General features: G+C 54.1%; 1 protein-coding gene across 1 annotated transcript; it reads left to right on the top strand.

Annotated features, from left to right (window-relative positions):
• Positions 1-2,956: 2,956 nt before the first annotated feature.
• GDF10 (growth differentiation factor 10) lies at positions 2,957-15,317 on the top strand (the record flags this gene model as incomplete). Its single annotated transcript, XM_082673753.1, has 3 exons — positions 2,957-3,272; positions 12,264-13,189; positions 15,118-15,317. 3 exons carry the CDS (start codon positions 2,957-2,959, stop codon positions 15,307-15,309), a joined length of 1,434 nt encoding a protein of 477 aa, XP_082529879.1. The 3' UTR covers positions 15,310-15,317.
• Positions 15,318-16,895: the final 1,578 nt, after the last annotated feature.

The following is a 16,895-nucleotide window of genomic DNA, read 5'->3' as shown; positions in this document are numbered from 1 at the left end:
TGACGGCAAGTTCAAGACCTCAGAGACCCTGGTAAAAATAGCATCGGAAGCTCCCAGGACCAGGATCATTTTAGTAAGAAGCTGCGAGAAATCACAGCTCTCAGGACTTGAATCCACCGTCCGCCATCTCAACTCTTATTCTGAGCTGCAGCCTGAGCTATTAAAAACCAAACATTCTCATTGGCAAGCTCCACAGTTAGCCTCATTTCCACGCTAGTAACACTGCTCTGCCTGAGCTGGAGTTGCACAGCGATTGTTCCTTGTCTCAGCGATGTTGTTTGCAGGCGATGCTGGGAGCCAGCGAGGATGTGACCCGGTGGTAATCTGAATTGCTTCACCAAACACATTTTTATCCCATCATCTCGGCTACATGAAAGGGGGCCATAGTGCTCCAGTGTTCAAGACTTAACAGTCCCGCTGTCCGGCAATAAAATGAGGCAAGAAATATTAGCCGTCCCCAGCTGATGCCTTAATTCTTTCCCAACAATGTCAGAGAATCTGTACCCTACCGGTTTTAGTGCTGGCTAAAGCCTGACCCTCGGGCTGGCTTGAATGGAGTGGGAATGAGTTAAGGAGAGCAAGGAGGCTTTAATGGACACAGACCCCGAATAGCCCAGCTTGTCCTGGCCTCCTGCGGACTCACACTCCTTTTCACAGGCCTCAATTGTGTATGGCCCCAGCAGAGACAAAACTACCCATGAGCAGAGGTTACCCCCAGCCGGTACAGGTCAGAGGCATTCTGGGGGAGAAGAGGAAAGGGGGGCGGAGGGGAAGTGAGGGGCACAGGGAGAAGGAGGGAAGTGGTGGTGGGGCTGGGGGGAAGGGAGCAGTAAAAGTTGGTGTGGATCATTTTCGAGGAGAGATTCATCAAGTCCAAGATTGTGACCGGTCATCTCACCTCCAGGCACACCGTTCTTGAAAACTGTTTCACTGAACAAACGGGAGCTCTACTAACGGGAAGTTGAACGTGATGTGTGCAAATGATCAAAAGAAATAAAATCCTTCTCTATCGTTTTCCAAAAGCTACAGGCCTGAGGTTCCGAGGCTTTCAGTAGGATGGCCTCTAATTTGACACTGCAAGATTTTGAAAAATTACAAATGGGTTGTGTTTGACACACCAAACGGAAGCTTTCTCCAGCAATTTTTCAATTATTGCATTGTGAGTCCTCCAAGAAAAGTAACTATTTTGGCTCAGGGAGCCCAAAGTTACCAAGTAAAGGGAACAGTATGTTTGCAAGTTTGCAAATAGTCCTTAGAAATGTAGTATGGACAGTATCCTGGACGTTGCTGGAAGAATATGGGTTTGAAGAGGTCCTTTCCTTCCCTCAGAAGGGTTCCTAAACCTTTTATGTAGGCCTTGAACCTCTAACTCAATCGGAGGAAGCCCATAGACTGTTTTTCAAAAGAATGTTCTTAATAGGCAGGGTTACAGAGGAAGCCAATTACATTCAAATAGAATTATCAAAATGTTTTTTTAAAACAACTTTGCAACAGAGTGATATGTGTGCCTTTTAATTAATTCATTAAATAACTAGCAGCAGGCTTGACTACTTTCATTTCAGAACAGTGATGAGCAAGAAGAGATATATTTGAGAAACATGATAAGAAAATGTGATATGAAAATATCTGTGTTTAGTGGCTATTGGTGACAAAGTCACAGGTATGGTTAATACCACTGTAGTTGGTTACCTGTGTTTCTAATATGGAATGCTAAGTTGCAGGTACAGGTTAGTGAAAATAAAGATGTAAGTTTTCCCCATCCAAGTTCACAGATGCCCTGAAATTCTATCCATGGACAAGAAACCCTTCTAAAGGCAAGATGACGCTCATGACCTTCTGCCCCAGGGCTAAACTGAGGGGTGGTGGGCCAGGGATTCACTGCACCCTCACTGTGACACAGTCTTGGGAAAGCTAAGCGTTTCCTTCTCCTATTCTGAAGTTTTGGAAACGTTTTGTAAAACAATTTAAAACCATGTCCTTTTTTCAGGACAAGCCTGATGGCTACACGTCCAACGATTAATAAGCACCTTTGATGTGTTCCTTCAACAACCAGAACTATAGTCGCCAGATAAAGGGTCAGTTAAATCGACTAATTCTGAATTTGAATCAGGATCTTGTTCCAGTTGTCCTGGGTTGGCTGAGCTTTAGTGTTAGGGTTTTGCTTTTCAAAGGATGCCGAGGAGGCTTCGCGTTCCCCTCACTCTTGCATTTTGGGCACACACTGGCTCAGAGACAACCGGGCGCACACACATTCCCCCGTCGGGCCCTCACGGGGGAGCTGTCATCTTGCAACCACAATCATCACATGCCATTGCAGGGGCAACCCGGCAGGAGGGCCCCCCCTAAATGCCGCCCAGCCCCCACGCAGTCCCGGCCAGGCCGAGGCGCCGACACACAGGAGCCGGGCCGGGTCCCAGGTCTCCGGCTTTCCGCAGGGGAGCGGGGAGCACGCAGGCCCACGCCCACGCCACCCAGACTTCGGGCGCACAATCGGGCGCACACCCCTGCGCGCGCACACCGCCACACTCGGGCGCACGCACAACGCGGCCGGGCCACGGACGGCAGTGTAGGCGGCGGCCCGGAGTGGTTCGGGGCGCGCAGCCGGGTCCCCCGCGAGGGCGCAGCCGGCCGCCCCGCCCCGCCCCGCCCCTCGAACCCGCCAAGCCGGGCGCGCCTGGGGCTGCAAAGTTTCGCCGCTAGTCCGCCGAGGCAGCGCGCCGGCTTGGGCTCGGCTCGGCTCTGCGTGGCTCCGGACGGCCGTGACCGCTGGCCGTACCGTGCGCCCGGCTGCGCGCCCAGCTCTGCCCCGCGCGGATCTCGACATCCCGCGCCCCCGCCTGCCGGTGCTGCCCGCGCGCCCTCCCGCCGCAGGGTTTGTTCTCAGCCTCCTGTGCGCCCTCGATCTACCTCCTCCTCCTCTTCCCCGGCTCCGACCCCTTCGCCACCGCCACCCATCATGGCCCGTGGCCCCGCTCGGACCAGCCCGGGACCGGGGTCCCAACTGCTGCCGCTGCTGCCGCTACTTCTGCTGCTGCTCCAGGACGCGGGCGGCAGCCACACGGCCCCCGCCCAGTCCGCCCCGCCCGCAGCGGCCGACGGCCTGGCGGGGTACAAGAACCCCCAGCGGTCTCCAGGGGACGCGGCCGCTGCGCTAGGCCCCGGCACCCAGGACATGGTCGCTGTCCACATGCTCCGGCTTTATGAGAAATACAGCCGAAGGGGCGCGCGGCCAGGAGGGGGCAACACGGTCCGCAGCTTCCGGGCCCGGCTGGGTAAGTAGAGGCGGCCCTGTGGCCCCCTTCTCTTCATCCTCCCCGGTCCTCCTCACGTGTCCATCCTCCCACCTCTGCACCTCCGCTTTGCCTCTTCCTTCTAGTCATTGACTGGTTCATTCATTCTTCCATTAACTATTCCCCCCACCGCCGCCCTCCCCGAGCACTCTGTGCCGGGCCCTGAGCCTCCCGTGGGGACGCCGAAGTGGCACAGAGTGACAGGGTTCCTGCCCCTGGGGTGCCGCCAACCCTCGGAGGGTGTCACACTTGCCGGACACAGACGACCCCATCCACAAGGCTTTAAGCACAGCGTGGAGATGGGACTGGGCTGGGGGAGCTCACCGTGTGTGTGTGTCGGGGCTCGGGGGGTAGGCTGTGCTGGCTCTTGACAGATGAAGGAGGCACTGAAGAGAGCCCATCAGGTGGGTGCAGTGCAGCCCTGATGGAAGTGCCAGGCGCTGGGCCCAGGCAGGGGCTGTGCCCCTCTAGCTGGTGCACTTAGTGGGTGTGGCAGTTGGGGAAGCGGGGTGGACTGAGAATGGCCTTGGGTGCCCAGCCTTGGGTACATGGGACTGAGGCCTGCTAGGCACTAGCATGGATTGTTCAGACTATGGGGGTTTGAGGAAAGGTCTAGAAGCTTGGGCAGTGGGGGTTCCCAGCCCCCCTCCTGCCCTTGCCCCTCCTGGGCAGATCCTTTCCCCTTTCCCCACACCTTGGATGGAGCTGCACCGAGCCCTCCCTGCCCTGCTTCCGAGAGCATTTCAGAATCCTGCCTCAGCTGTCTGCCCGCCGGGGCTGGGTGACCTCTGCAGGCCCTGGGTGAGCAGAGACGAGGCGCAGGGGTGATGGGAAGACCCTGGTTGTCATGGAGATTACTCATGGTCTCAGAATGCCATTGCAGAAAATGTGAGTAGGGGTCCCCTGCAGCCCTTGTGAAGGAGGAGGCCATTCATCAGGAGAAAGACCATTGGTCTGTAGGGCCCCCTCTTGAGGTAGAGGGGGACAAGCCCACCACTGGGGCCAGACAGCTTGGAGTCAGATCCGCCACCTCCCTGTCGATCACTGGCTGTGTTACTTAGGGTACCACACCGTGGCCTCAGAGCCAGACGCTGGAAGCTTGGTCTCGCATAAACATGTACTGGGAGCTCCTGCCGCAGAGAAGCCCCTTCCCCCCATCCTCTACTGGGCAGACTCACTAGGTTCCAGGCCAACTAGATCTAACTCCATCCTCCCTGGTACCTTTTATTCACTTCTTGGGGCCCATTTCTGGAGTATCATTATTAAGTCACTCAAGAATCATCTAGCATGACTATGATCTTGGGCGAATCACTGAAGCTCTGTGGACTCGAGTGTGCTTATCCACAAAATGGTCAGGTCATGGTAATATCTTCCCTGTAGCAATTCGGGAAAGATGACATGAGTTGATATGTGTAAGCCCTAAGCCCAGCACCGGCCAGGTTAAGTGTTGGTGCATCGTGTTTCCCTGGAGTACAAAAGACTTGTGTTCATATAGGTGTAGACTTGACCTTGCATCCATAACTCAGTCCCCAAAGCCTTGCACTTGAGGAAAGCAAGACCAGCAAGTTCACTGCTGCAATAAGGGATGAGCACGCCCACAGAGCCCACCCTGTTGCTGCAGGCCCAGGCATGGAGGTGCACGGTCTGTTTTTCAGTCTTCACAGGCTGGGGGTGGTACAAGCAACACTTAGCCCTGAAAAGGATCTGGCGACAGTACTTCAGATCCAGTCCTCCCATTTTACAGATAAGGAGACTGAGGCCAGGCCAGGGCAAGCTGTTCACAGTGGCAGTGGTTGGCACCGTCCATCTGTCAGGCTCATGCTGTTCTCACTGCTAGTCCCCTCCCCCAACCTCCATCAGAACTGAGCCCAGGACTTAGGAGACAGAGGATGGAACAGATCCTGGGAGATCAGAATTATTCTGGATCAGTCTAGGACTATTGGACAAATCCAGTACTCTTGTTTGGAACCATTTGAAACAGCCATGGGTACAAGTCCCAGCTCCACCTGCTACTAGTATGTGTGTACACATCACGTTACCTCTCTGAGTATCAATTGTTTGTGCACGTAGTGGGGGTGGGGTGAAGATTCAGTGGGATGAGGCGGGGTTTGTGCCTGGCAGAGAGTAGGCCCAGGCAGCTTGGTTTCGCTTCTCCTCCCCTGACTGAAGTTTCTTCATACCCAGTCCCTCACCAGCCCTCAGAAGGGCCTGCTTTGTGACCCAGCGACGAAGCTGTGAGGAGGTGTGAGCCTGGGTGGGGACCCCTCATTTCATGGATGAGGCACACATGTGGGGGGCTTCAGCTCTGGTCCTGCTCCGTGACGGTGACCTCTGCTGCCTCGGTGGGGTGTTCCCTGCAACCCGTGTTACAGTGGAACTGTGTCCCTTGCCTGCCTCTAGGCAGCTCAGCTCAGGTTCCAAGCGCAGGCTGTGAGCTGGGCTGGTAAGGGCCAAATCCTGAGTCTGTGACTGGGGCCAGGGACTGAACTCGTCTATGACTCCGTTTTCTTCACTTCTAAAATGGGACTAATAACGCTCTCTTCCTTATAGGGTTTTTTAAATGAACTGAGATATGTTCAGTGCTTAACACAGTGCCTGGCACGTGTAAGTTCAATAATGTTTTAGCTCTACTATGATTACGCCAGCCACCCAGCTCCTTCCCTCCCTTCCATTGCTCCTTGAAGCGCATCAGTGGAGGGAGCTTCTGAGCCTGACCATAAGGGTTAAGGTTAGACACCTGCAGCCTCAAACGACCTGCATTTAAATCTAGGCTTTTCCACCTACGTATGTGATATTGGGCAAGTTACTTAACCTCTCTGAGGTTGGTGTCTTCATCTCTAAAATGAGAGTACTAATACATACTCATCTGTCGAGAGTGCCAAATGTCACAGTCAGTTCCCCAAGTCTTTCCTGAGCACCTCATTCAGTGGCAGGTACTGTAAGCTCAGAGGACACAGAAAAGCAGAGAGTATTGGCCCTGCCCCGAAAAGCTCACGGGCTGGTGGAGAAGGGAGAAGTAAACAGAAGAATGTGTGCAGTGGCACAGGTAGGACAATGGAGTGAGAAAGGGCTGGGGGTGGGCTTCAGGAGCCCCAAAGGACAGCACTGACCTGGCAGGGGAAGGGCTGGTGGGGAGGGTCCAGTGAAGCCTTCGCAGAGCAGGGGGGGCCCCAGACAGACTCTGAAGGGCAGCGGGTGTTAGCCAGGTGTAGAAGTGAAGCAGAGCCCTATTGCCTGGAACTGTGAGGCGTTTGGTTTCAATGAGGAAACAACAGGAAGAAAGAGGCAGAAAACGGAAGTGAACCAGTGGGCCACCAAGGCCTGTAAGCAATGGGGCAGTATAGAGAGTGTGTATGGTGAGAGAGGGGCGAGGGAGGGAGAGGGGGAGGGAGGGAGAGAAGAAAAGAGGAGAGGGGAGAAGGAGAGACAAGAGATTATAAGGGAAATGCATACTTATCCAGAAATCATAGAAAATCACAGTTAAGAAAAGAAATCACAATCCAGATATAACCAGAGTTAATATTTTGTGGAATATTATATATAGTTTTTACCCTAATGGGATCAGAGTTGCAGCAGGTAAAACTTGTTATATCTTCATTCTCATTTGACGTTACCGTTTTCTTTTTCATTACTGGTCATCCTGAATTGTTTTTCATGCTTTTTGACCATTCGAAATTTTTCCCGTGGAAACCACTTCATCCACTTGGGGTTCTGGTCTTTTTCCTACTGATATGTGGAGGTTGTGAAGGATGTTAACTCTTCATCTGTAATAGATGATTCCCTGTGAAGCACGAGTGTGGTGTGAGGGTGACAGTGTCCTGGGGTCACAGTGGTGGTCAAGGTCAGACTGTGGGCTAAGACAGTGGTGGAAAGATGCAAAGTTCAGGGTGGTTGTGGAGAAACAGGATGTGGAGAAATAGGAACTAGGATAAGTTGCACGCAGGAGGGCGAAGAGGCTGTGAAAATTCTCAGGCTCCTGCTGGAGAGGGTGGACAGGTGGCAGTGCCTCCCGCTGGGCACGAGGGCAGGGAGCAGGGGTGGGGGGGTCCTGAGTGTAGCAGTAGCTTGTGACACCACATGACCACTGTGTTCTGAGCATGTGCTGGGTGCCAGACACCTTGCTGAGAGCACTGCAGAGATGAGCTCACAACTTCAGGAGGCACGTACACGTGTTCTGTTTGATTAGCAGATGGGGCAGAGAAGTTGTGTGACTTCCTAAGGCCCCACAGCCAGTCGGTGATGAAGCAGGGTTTAAACCCTGACTCTGGAGCCTGCCTAAAAACAGACACTCGGTACACGTTAGTTCTCTTTCCTTCTCTGCACCACCACTGGTGGCCCACCACTTCCTTTCTTCAGTTTATTTTGTTGGTGCTTGCATCTTCAGCCCGGCATTCTTGCTCTGGTCACCCTGATGGCTGTTTCAGGGGCAATGAGTGAAGGGACAGATCTCCAGGTGACTTGGATTCTGTTTCTACAGAGCAGAGCAGTCTGAGGGTCGTCTTGGCCTGAGAGCTGGTCAGCAGGGAGCTTGGGGGCACCCTTGGACTAGGACCGCTTCCCTACCTCTTTCCTCTCTAGTCCCATCCCTAAAGAGTTGGGAAGGAGGTTGAGTGCCCAGTAGAGTGGACCTCACTAGGGTTCTCAGATTTCCAAAGACCATAGAGAGATCAACTTGTCTAAATAAGATCAGTCCTTTCTTTCCTGGAGAGTCAGAATACAAAATAATCCAAATAATGACTTGTGTTTGCAAAATATTTTAGAGTTCACAGCACATGATCTTTGTTACATTAGCTGTTAAGCAGACCCGGATTCTATCCAGAGCACCTGGTTGGGGAGGGTGGGGAACGGCGTGGGCTTGGGGTCAGACAGGCCTGGAAGCACGCCCTGGCTCCGCCCCTTACCAGCTGGGGGACTTTGAGCACTTTAAGCAAGTTATGCAGTTATGTAGTCTTGTACCCTCTCTGAAGCTCCATCTCTTTGTCCATTTGCCATGTCTGCTGCCCTCATTGTGAACACGAGGAATCAAGCATGCATATATGCTTGGAACTTGGAGCTTCCTAATCAGTAAACAATATTATTCCCATTTTAAAGATGAGAAAACTAAGGCTCAAGGGGAAGTGACTGGACAAACATCCTGCTGTGCAGTGCCTCCAGCTGGATTTGCATAATCGGCTACATCTTTCCAAAGGAGACTTTCTGGACTTCTTTCAGGATATTCACTGAGCCCCAGGGCAGCAGGCCAGGAACCCCCTTTGTTAAGTGAAGCAGACAGATCTAGCAAAGACCCCTCCCCTCCCCTGCCATTCAGCGCACATTTCTGAGCGCTGATGATCACTCAGGCCTCGTGCTAGGATCTAGGGATACAGCAGTGCACACAGCTGGCAAAGCCCCGCCCTCTTGGAGTTTGTGTTCTAGAGGGAAAGAGAAACAATCGCAAGGAAATATATTATATCAGGATGTCCCAGAGTGACGTGAAGACAAATGAAGCCAGGGACAGACAGAGCGATGGGGCTGTTCCTTCAGCCAAGGGAGTCAGTGGTACCCTTTGTTAGGGATGCTGCTTGAGCAAAGGCCCAAAGGAGAGAGGAGTGGTTCCTAGAGGAGAGGTGATGACAGCAGAAGGAAGAGCTGGGACAAAGCCCTGACATGGAGCTTCATGTTTGTAAGGACAGGAAGGCCAGGGTGACTAGGGCAGAGATGGGGGTGCGGGGAGCAGATGGAGTTGGGGAGGTAAGCAGGCCAGATCAAGTAGGGCCTTGGTAAAGGGTTGAGTTTTATTTGGGGGGCAATAGAGAGCTCTGAGCAGGATGCTGACCTGAGGTCAAAAGCACCCAGCCCGCCGGGGGCCTCTCCTGGACACAGCTCTGTGAAGCTGCGACGGGCACTGCAGGTGGGCGTCCCCACATCACTGTCTGTCTCGTCCCTGGGCTGAGCTCCTCTGAGTGCCTGGAATCACCTTTGCTAGGACCCTGCTCAGCGCAGCACTTAGCCCAGAGTAGGAGTTTCCCAAATATTTATCTGGAAAAGGGAGGGAGGCGGGGAGGGGCGAAGGAAGGGGGAGAGGAATGATAGGAGGGAGGAAGGAAGGATCTTTTCTAGCTGACCGTGAGATGGGAGCCACAGGCACCAGCACGGTTCATAGCAAATAGGGACTTCTGTTTGGAGATTCTCCTTTGTGACCTGGGCTCATCCAAGCTGGGAGGCTTCAGGTAGGTGGCCTTCTCTCAGCCACAGCCTGGAGCCCCCTGCAATGCAGGCATGCAGGTACAATCAGAGAGCTGGGCCAGCCTGTGGCCCTTCGTGCCCTGGAGATGGGAGTGACCCATCTCCACCTCCACGGTTCCCAGCGGGGAGGGTCATCACGCATCAGACTGCCTTGTGAGGAGCGAGCTGCCTGTGGCCAAAGGCATTCAAGACAAATGGAGGAAAAACTCCTGCCCTGAGTGTAATTAATCAGGCTGCCTGACCTCTAAGGTTCTTCCCGCTCTGAGTTCCTGAGCGTGCTCTCTGTGGTTCTCCATCCTAAGGGAAGGGCAGCATTTGCTGTCCCTCTCCTGCACCCCGTGCAGAAATAACCTCCAGGGGAGGGCACCCCGTCCTCCTCCACAACACGTTTTGCCACCCTGGGGCGGCCCTCCCAGCACCTTCATTGGGCCGCACCCACCTCAAGCCAAGGTTGCTGTCCCTGCCTTGGTGGTCACAGTTATCCTTCTTTATATCCTCTCTCGTTCTTTACCTTGTCACTGGAAGGGGGGCCAAGGTGCTTTTCTCTGGGAAGCCCCATCTCGGTCCCCCCAGTCTGCTGTTTTCCTTCTCACCGAGAGCCACAGGCTTCTAGGCCAAAGATGCTTGCATCCCGCTGTGAAGGGCCAGCTCTTTGGAAGGAGTCAGACATGTCTGTTTTAGAGCCTAGAGTGTTCTTGCACAAAGAACCTGTTAGCGGAACAATGGAGTTGACTTGAATTGGATAAAAGAAAAACACTTTTTCTGCTGTGTTAGCTGGACCATTGAGTAAGAGGGGCCCGAACTGGTGCAGGAGGAGCTTGCTCTGCCGGCCTTGGTCATTTAGACAAAAGTGGCACAGAAGCACATTTGGGGGCTTCCCCCTTTGTGCCTGGCACATTACATATGTTATTTATTTAATCCTCCAAGCATTCGGGTGAGATAGAGATTCTCTTGTCTCTCTGAGGCAGATGAGCAAGGCATGGTCCCGTTGAGGCCTGGGAGCCTGGTTCCTAGAGCCTTTCCCAGCTTGGGGGGGAGGGGCTGCCTTGTTGGTGAACTTGCACCCCATCCACAAGTCAACCCCAGATGTTGCAGATACACAGCCACCGCCCATCGTTGCTTCCCAAACTTAGAATCCCTTAGAATGCTGGTTAGAATAAGAATTCCTGGGCCGCATTGTCCCAGACCCTCTGAATCAGCATCTCCAGAGGAGGAAAGCAGTGATCTTTGAGCTTTGGGAAATGCAGGACTCGAGGACCATGACACTCAAGGCCGCAGTGTTTGGGGAAGCTAGGTTTAGATGTGCATCAAGACTCGTGCTTCTCCTTATGTGTGGACGTATTGAGGGGCTGCTGTGGACATGCTGAGGGTTTTTTTCTGAGAATTAGGTACGGTCGTGTCTTTAGAACGTCACCCAAGCTTTGACTGACATTTTTTGGGCCCTCTGACTTTTCCTCCCTTCCTCTTTCTTGTAGTCCCTTAAAAGTACATGAAAGTTCCCAATTGAATTATGCCTTCTTCCCAGTAGAATTATGCCTTCATCCCAATAGAAACAAATAACCTTAAACTGAAGATTTTGGTTAAAAAAATGCCAGCTGAATCTGTGGACGCAGGTGTCAGAGAAACTGTGACCCATTTTCTACACACACACACACACATTCCCGCTCTTGGAAGCCCTGTACCTCTCCCAGCTTCACCCAGCAGACAGACCCCTGGCAACAGGAAATAGGGCAGTGGGAGGGAGACAGCCCACCTGACAGCTCTGGTCTCCGGCTCTCCTGCAGCATCTCAGGGAGATGATGCCTCCCTCCCGTCCAAACCCCAGAGAGGGCTTGCTATTCCCAGACCTCATGCTGCCAGGGCCTGGGGGAGCTTTCTGCCCTGGGGTCCTGGTGTACACCTGGTAGAACCAAGAGAGAAAGGAAAGAGTGGTTGACAGCCCCAGGGATGCAGGGGCCAAGAGTATCCTCGAGCTGCAGGTGTGATGTTTGAGGGAGATGGGAGTGACCCATGTGATGTTTGAGGCCGGTCCTCATCGTGGTTCCGGCCTCTGGAGAGCAACCTGGATGTTGGAGATTTTATTGAGTGACCTGGTACAACCCTGATAGTGCTTTTTCTTTGTAAAAACAAGTTTAAAAGGGCTTGGGCAGAATAACTAGCAGACACCCAAATGGCTGTGTTCTTAAGCCCAGTTTCTCTCAGAAGCCGCTCAGAAGGCTGAGACAGCGTGAGGCACTCTAATTTACCTCATTTGGAAGAAGGACTGCATTTAATGTCTATAAAATAGAAAGCTGTGCAGATACGGGGGGCTACTGTCAGCAGGGCTCAGACCCAACCCAAGTATCCCGAATACCTGATTCCATCTTATCTCATGAATGAAGATGGGGGAGATCATTTGTTCATTGAGAGGCGTTAGAGTGCAGAGGCAGGAACTGGAGCTTCAGGGTCCAGCAGCCCTGAGCATCTACCCTGTCTGCCACCGTTTTTTTCTTCCTTTCTTTGCAATGGGATATGACAGCCCCCAACCTCTCTGACTTCAATCCCTCATCCTCATCTGGTCCCTGAAAATAGCAAAGGGTGCCCTCATCAGTTCCATGTGAGGATTACAGGAGATGAGGAAAGCCTGCTGGCCTGAAAGTGCTCCCTCAATGGGCGTTCCTCCTCCACTTCCTGGACGGGACACCCTATGAGCATGGGGCCCTGTTCAGGAGACAACCTAACAGGCTGTGGTCTGTCCTTCCCTCGCAGAAGTGGTCAACCAGAAGACCGTGTATTTCTTCAACCTGACTTCCATGCAGGACTCAGAAATGATCCTCATGGCCACATTCCACTTCTACTCAGAGCCGCGGTGGCCCCGGGCACGCGAGGCACCATGCAAGCAGCGGGCCAAGAATGCATCCTGCCGCCTGCTGCCCCCGGGCCCGCCTGCACGCCAGCACCTGCTCTTCCGAAGCCTCTCGCAGAACATGGCTACACAGGGGCTGCTCCGTGGGGCCATGGCCCTGCTGCCCCCGCCACGGGGCCTGTGGCGGGCCAAGGACATCTCCCCCATCATCAAGGCGGCCCGCCGGGATGGCGAGCTGCTCCTGTCCGCCCAGCTGGATTCCGGGGAGGAGGACCCGGGGGTACCCAGGCCCGGCCCCCACGCACCCTACATCCTCATCTACGCCAACGACCTGGCCATCTCAGAGCCCAACAGCGTGGCAGTGACACTGCAGAGATATGACCCCTTCCAGGCTGGGGACCAGGAGCCTGGAGCAGCCCCCAACAGCTCGGCAGACCCCCGCGTGCGCCGGGCCACGCAGGCCATGGGGCCGCTGCAGAACAACGAGCTGCCGGGGCTGGACGAGAGGCCGGCACATGCCCCCCACGCCCAGCACTACCACAAGCACGAGCTGTGGCCCAGCCCCTTCCGTTCACTGAAGCCTCGGCCGGGCCGCAAGGACCGCAGGAAGAAGGGCCAGGATGTGTTCATGGCCTCCTCGCAGGTGCTGGACTTTGACGAGAAGACGATGCAGAAAGCCCGGAGGAAGCAGTGGGACGAGCCGCGGGTTTGCTCCCGGAGGTATCTGAAGGTGGACTTTGCAGACATCGGGTGGAACGAATGGATCATCTCACCCAAGTCGTTCGACGCTTACTACTGCTCAGGAGCCTGCGAGTTCCCCATGCCCAAGGTAGAGTGTATGGGGTCGCCCCGCTGTGTTCTGCCCCTGGGCTAATTGTGACTCTCAGCTCTGCCCCTGCAGGCAAGTCCCTCTGCCTCCTCACTGTTTCCTGTCTGTAAATAGGGATAATGACACCTCCCATCTACTCAAGGCAGAGAATAGGTAGACAGACGTGCCAAAATGTCAGCCTGTCGGGTGGATACAGCCCACAGATGGATGGGGTCTGGCTGTGCCTTCAGTGAATTTGAGTTTTAAATCAAAACCTTTCTTCTTTTGCAAAACAGGAGATCCATCTCCTTAGGTGTGTTCCCACATAGCAATACCCACAGAGGCTGAGGAGAGCCTGGCCCCGTGCACACAGGTCAGGTCTCTTAAGCCCCTCCTCACCAAGGCTCTTCTAGAAACCTGGCCTGGATCTCAGGGCGTTGGTGTCTGTGACCAGCACAGAGCTGGCCTCAGTGGCTTCCCAGTGTCACCGTCCATCCCCCACCCCCGACTCAGGGCAGGAACTCACAGGGCAGCCAGCTCTCATTGCACACGAGTCGGCAGGACACACAGCACGGGGCTGCTTTCCCCATTGCACTGGCCCGGGTTTTCAGATGCTCGCCTTCCCTCCAGGCTGGGCCATGGTTCTGTCCATCCATCTCCCCACATCCTGAACCACCGTGGGCTGGCTGCCTGCTGATGTCGACCTCGGCACAGAGCACACACTTTCCTCCTACTTAGCTCCTCTGCTGAGTTCCAGGTCATGCCTTCCTCTCCAAGAAAGGAAGTCAGCGCGTAAATCCACTGTGAACGTAAATAAATCAGCCAGCTGGGAAATCCCAGACCCAGACGCGGGGCCGCATTAACCTGTTTGGGAATTAAGAGGCTTCTGCTCAAAGCCGTGCATGTGCAGGAGAGAGGAAGGGAGGTGTCTGACAGAGAGACAGGCGTCTGCTGGAAGGGCCCGGCCCGGGGGACGCAGGGTGAGTACAGCAGGCTCCTGCTGGCTGACCCTGCGCTTACCTTATCAGTCTGCCTGGCTGTCTTTCCACCTTCCCTGACACCAGCCTGAACTCCCCAAATGCCGGTGTCCCTCTCCTCCCACCTCCCCACCAGAGGCACTGTGCATATAAAACTCTGGCCAACAATGAGCTGAAGCGCCTGTGACGGGGTCCTCTTCATCTTGTGGGAGGTGCCGTGTTTGCTGCTGGGACCCAGACTCTTCTGGATGTGAGAGGCTGCCTGGGGAGGGCGGGGAAGAGAGCTGGTGTGGGCCCAGCGAGCGCAGTTTCCAAGCCAGACTACTTTCTAGCTGAGGGCTCCTGGTCCAGTTATTTAGTCATTTGAAGCCTCAGTTTCACCAGGAAAATTAAAGTCGTACCCACCCCATAAGGTTGATTCAATGACAAAATGGGGTGATGCAGGTGAAGCAGCGCCTGACACCCCAAAATCAGACCCACCTGGGAACTGCGAGTTTCCAGCCCCATCACACTGATGCACTTGTGCCTGGAGGGCTTCCCCTCCTGTGCTGAGAACATGATCACATGGCAAGCGTGTCGGTGCTCCCTGGACTGTAAAGTCTGGGCAGCTATGGCCCCAGGCAGAACCTCCAATCTTCTCCACTGCCTTCCCTCTGGGGCTCCTGCCCAGTTCCTGGTGCTCCTCGGGGATGTGTGACGCGCAGGTGCCCCCAAGTGGCCAGTGCCATGTAGGGGATGTGCCTTCCCTCTGGGAGCCCGAAGGGCAGGAAGGCCTTTTGCAAAAGTCCCTAGGACTCAGTCTGCCACTGATTTCAGAAGAAATGTGTGCCCAACCCTGTGATCTCACCTTTTCTTCTAGGTCAGTGCCTTTTCTGTGGCCTCAGTCAAGGGCATGCAGGCAGCGTGGTGGGTGGGTGAGGACTGCAGGGTGGGCAGAGTTCGGAGGTGACCATGCTCCTTTCCCCCTTGCAGATCGTCCGCCCCTCCAACCACGCCACCATCCAGAGCATCGTCAGGGCCGTGGGCATCGTCCCGGGCATCCCAGAGCCTTGCTGCGTTCCCGACAAGATGAACTCTCTTGGGGTCCTCTTCCTGGATGAGAACCGGAATGTGGTTCTGAAGGTGTACCCCAACATGTCTGTGGAGACCTGTGCCTGCCGGTAAGACCAGCCGCCCTGGAGTGGAAAGAACCTGCCCCGCCTGCACACAGCAGGGCAGCATTCTCGGAACCTTCTGGAGTGAGCACTTGACTCAGGGTGCAGCTGCAAATGCAGGGCACAGCTTGCAGGCAACCATCTGTCACCCCAGGGCATCATTCTGGGGTCTTTCACTGCTGGTGACTCAGCCCCCTCAATGCCAGTCCGAATCCTTTGAAGGGATCTGGGCATTAGCCCTGGCCTGACGGTTGCCCACAACGTGTCCGCTGTGCTCTGAAGGCCTGAAAACCGGACATGTCCACAGGCTGGGTTTTGTGACTATCATCTCATAACCTGGAAAGAAGACTACAGACCTGAAGGCACTCACTCCCTTCACAAGGAAAGAACCTCTGTTTAAACAATCAGTTTAAAACACTTCGGGCCACAGTGTGACGCTGCAAAACAGGGCCTAAATGATGGTATAAATGGATGTTTTCTCTCAAAATCCACTGCAGACGCTTTTATACATACAGTATGCACATATAACCAATGTTGGTTTCTTTTTCTTAATATATGTTTTATTTTAAAACAAAAAGGAGGGCGTTGACACCGTTCCCCACAGAGGTAGTCAAGCTGGCTGAGCGTGCATTGTTTAAACGTGCTTATTGAAATAACCCATACGGTGATACGCGGGAATACTAAAACATAACCAAGATTTTATATTTTTGTAAATTATACTTTCTATACTGTAGATTGTGTACGGTATGTGTTTTTATGGAAAGCTAATAAATTAAAGGGACAGTGGTATCTTCAAAAGCTGAATGTCACCCATTGCAAAATATGGATGGATCTCCACGTGTAAGTATGACATCTGGGTGGCTGCTGGGGTCACAGCCTTCTTTAGGAGCCAAGGCCCCTGTAGGCCGTCTCCACACTCTCTCATCTTCATCCTAAGCTCCAGACACCGGCCACTCCTATGCCTTCCAGGGTCCTGCCCACTCACATCACACCACAGGTCCCCACCCTGGGCTCGTCCAGGAAGGACATGGCCCAGGCAGGCACAGTGACCTCGACTCCTTAGCCTCAGAGGGGATGTCAAGTGATGGGGAGGTGCCTGAGATATTTAAAGGAACATCTATGGTAGCCTGGTCAGAGGGCTTCTACTTGGGGTAGTTCAAGCAAGAGATTCAGTAGAAGAAGTCAGGGGTCTCTCCAGAGATTTGGGGGCTCCTGAGGAACTGGAACGTCTGCTTCTCCCTGCTTGCTAGTCAGCATCCCTGTCCCCAGATAGTCTCCCCCAAGTGGCTCCCTTATCCCTGAGTTGACATTGCCTTACAGTTGTAGTACCTGAAGCTGATTGACCGGCATTTCTGAAGGAGAACCTGGGTCCAACTGGGGGCAGGTGTATAACAGTCCCTCGGCTGGGAACTCAGAGGATGCCATGGCCCCCAGTCTTCTCTTACTTGGAGAAGGTTGAAAAGCCATGAGCAGTTCTCCAGGATGGGACTTAGAAGGAGAAAAGGAGCCCAAGGCATCTGTCTTAGGTCAGGGTCCTGAAACCAGGGTTCCTGTGCAAGGCATGGATGAGGAAGTGCTCCCAGGAGAAACAGGCAA

The sequence above is a fragment of the Grampus griseus genome (assembly GCF_964374135.1).
Source record: "Grampus griseus genome assembly, chromosome: 16".
Lineage (NCBI taxonomy): Eukaryota > Metazoa > Chordata > Mammalia > Artiodactyla > Delphinidae > Grampus > Grampus griseus.
The sequence above is the reverse complement of the archived record's forward strand: the minus strand, read 5'-3'. Positions and strand labels throughout refer to the sequence as shown.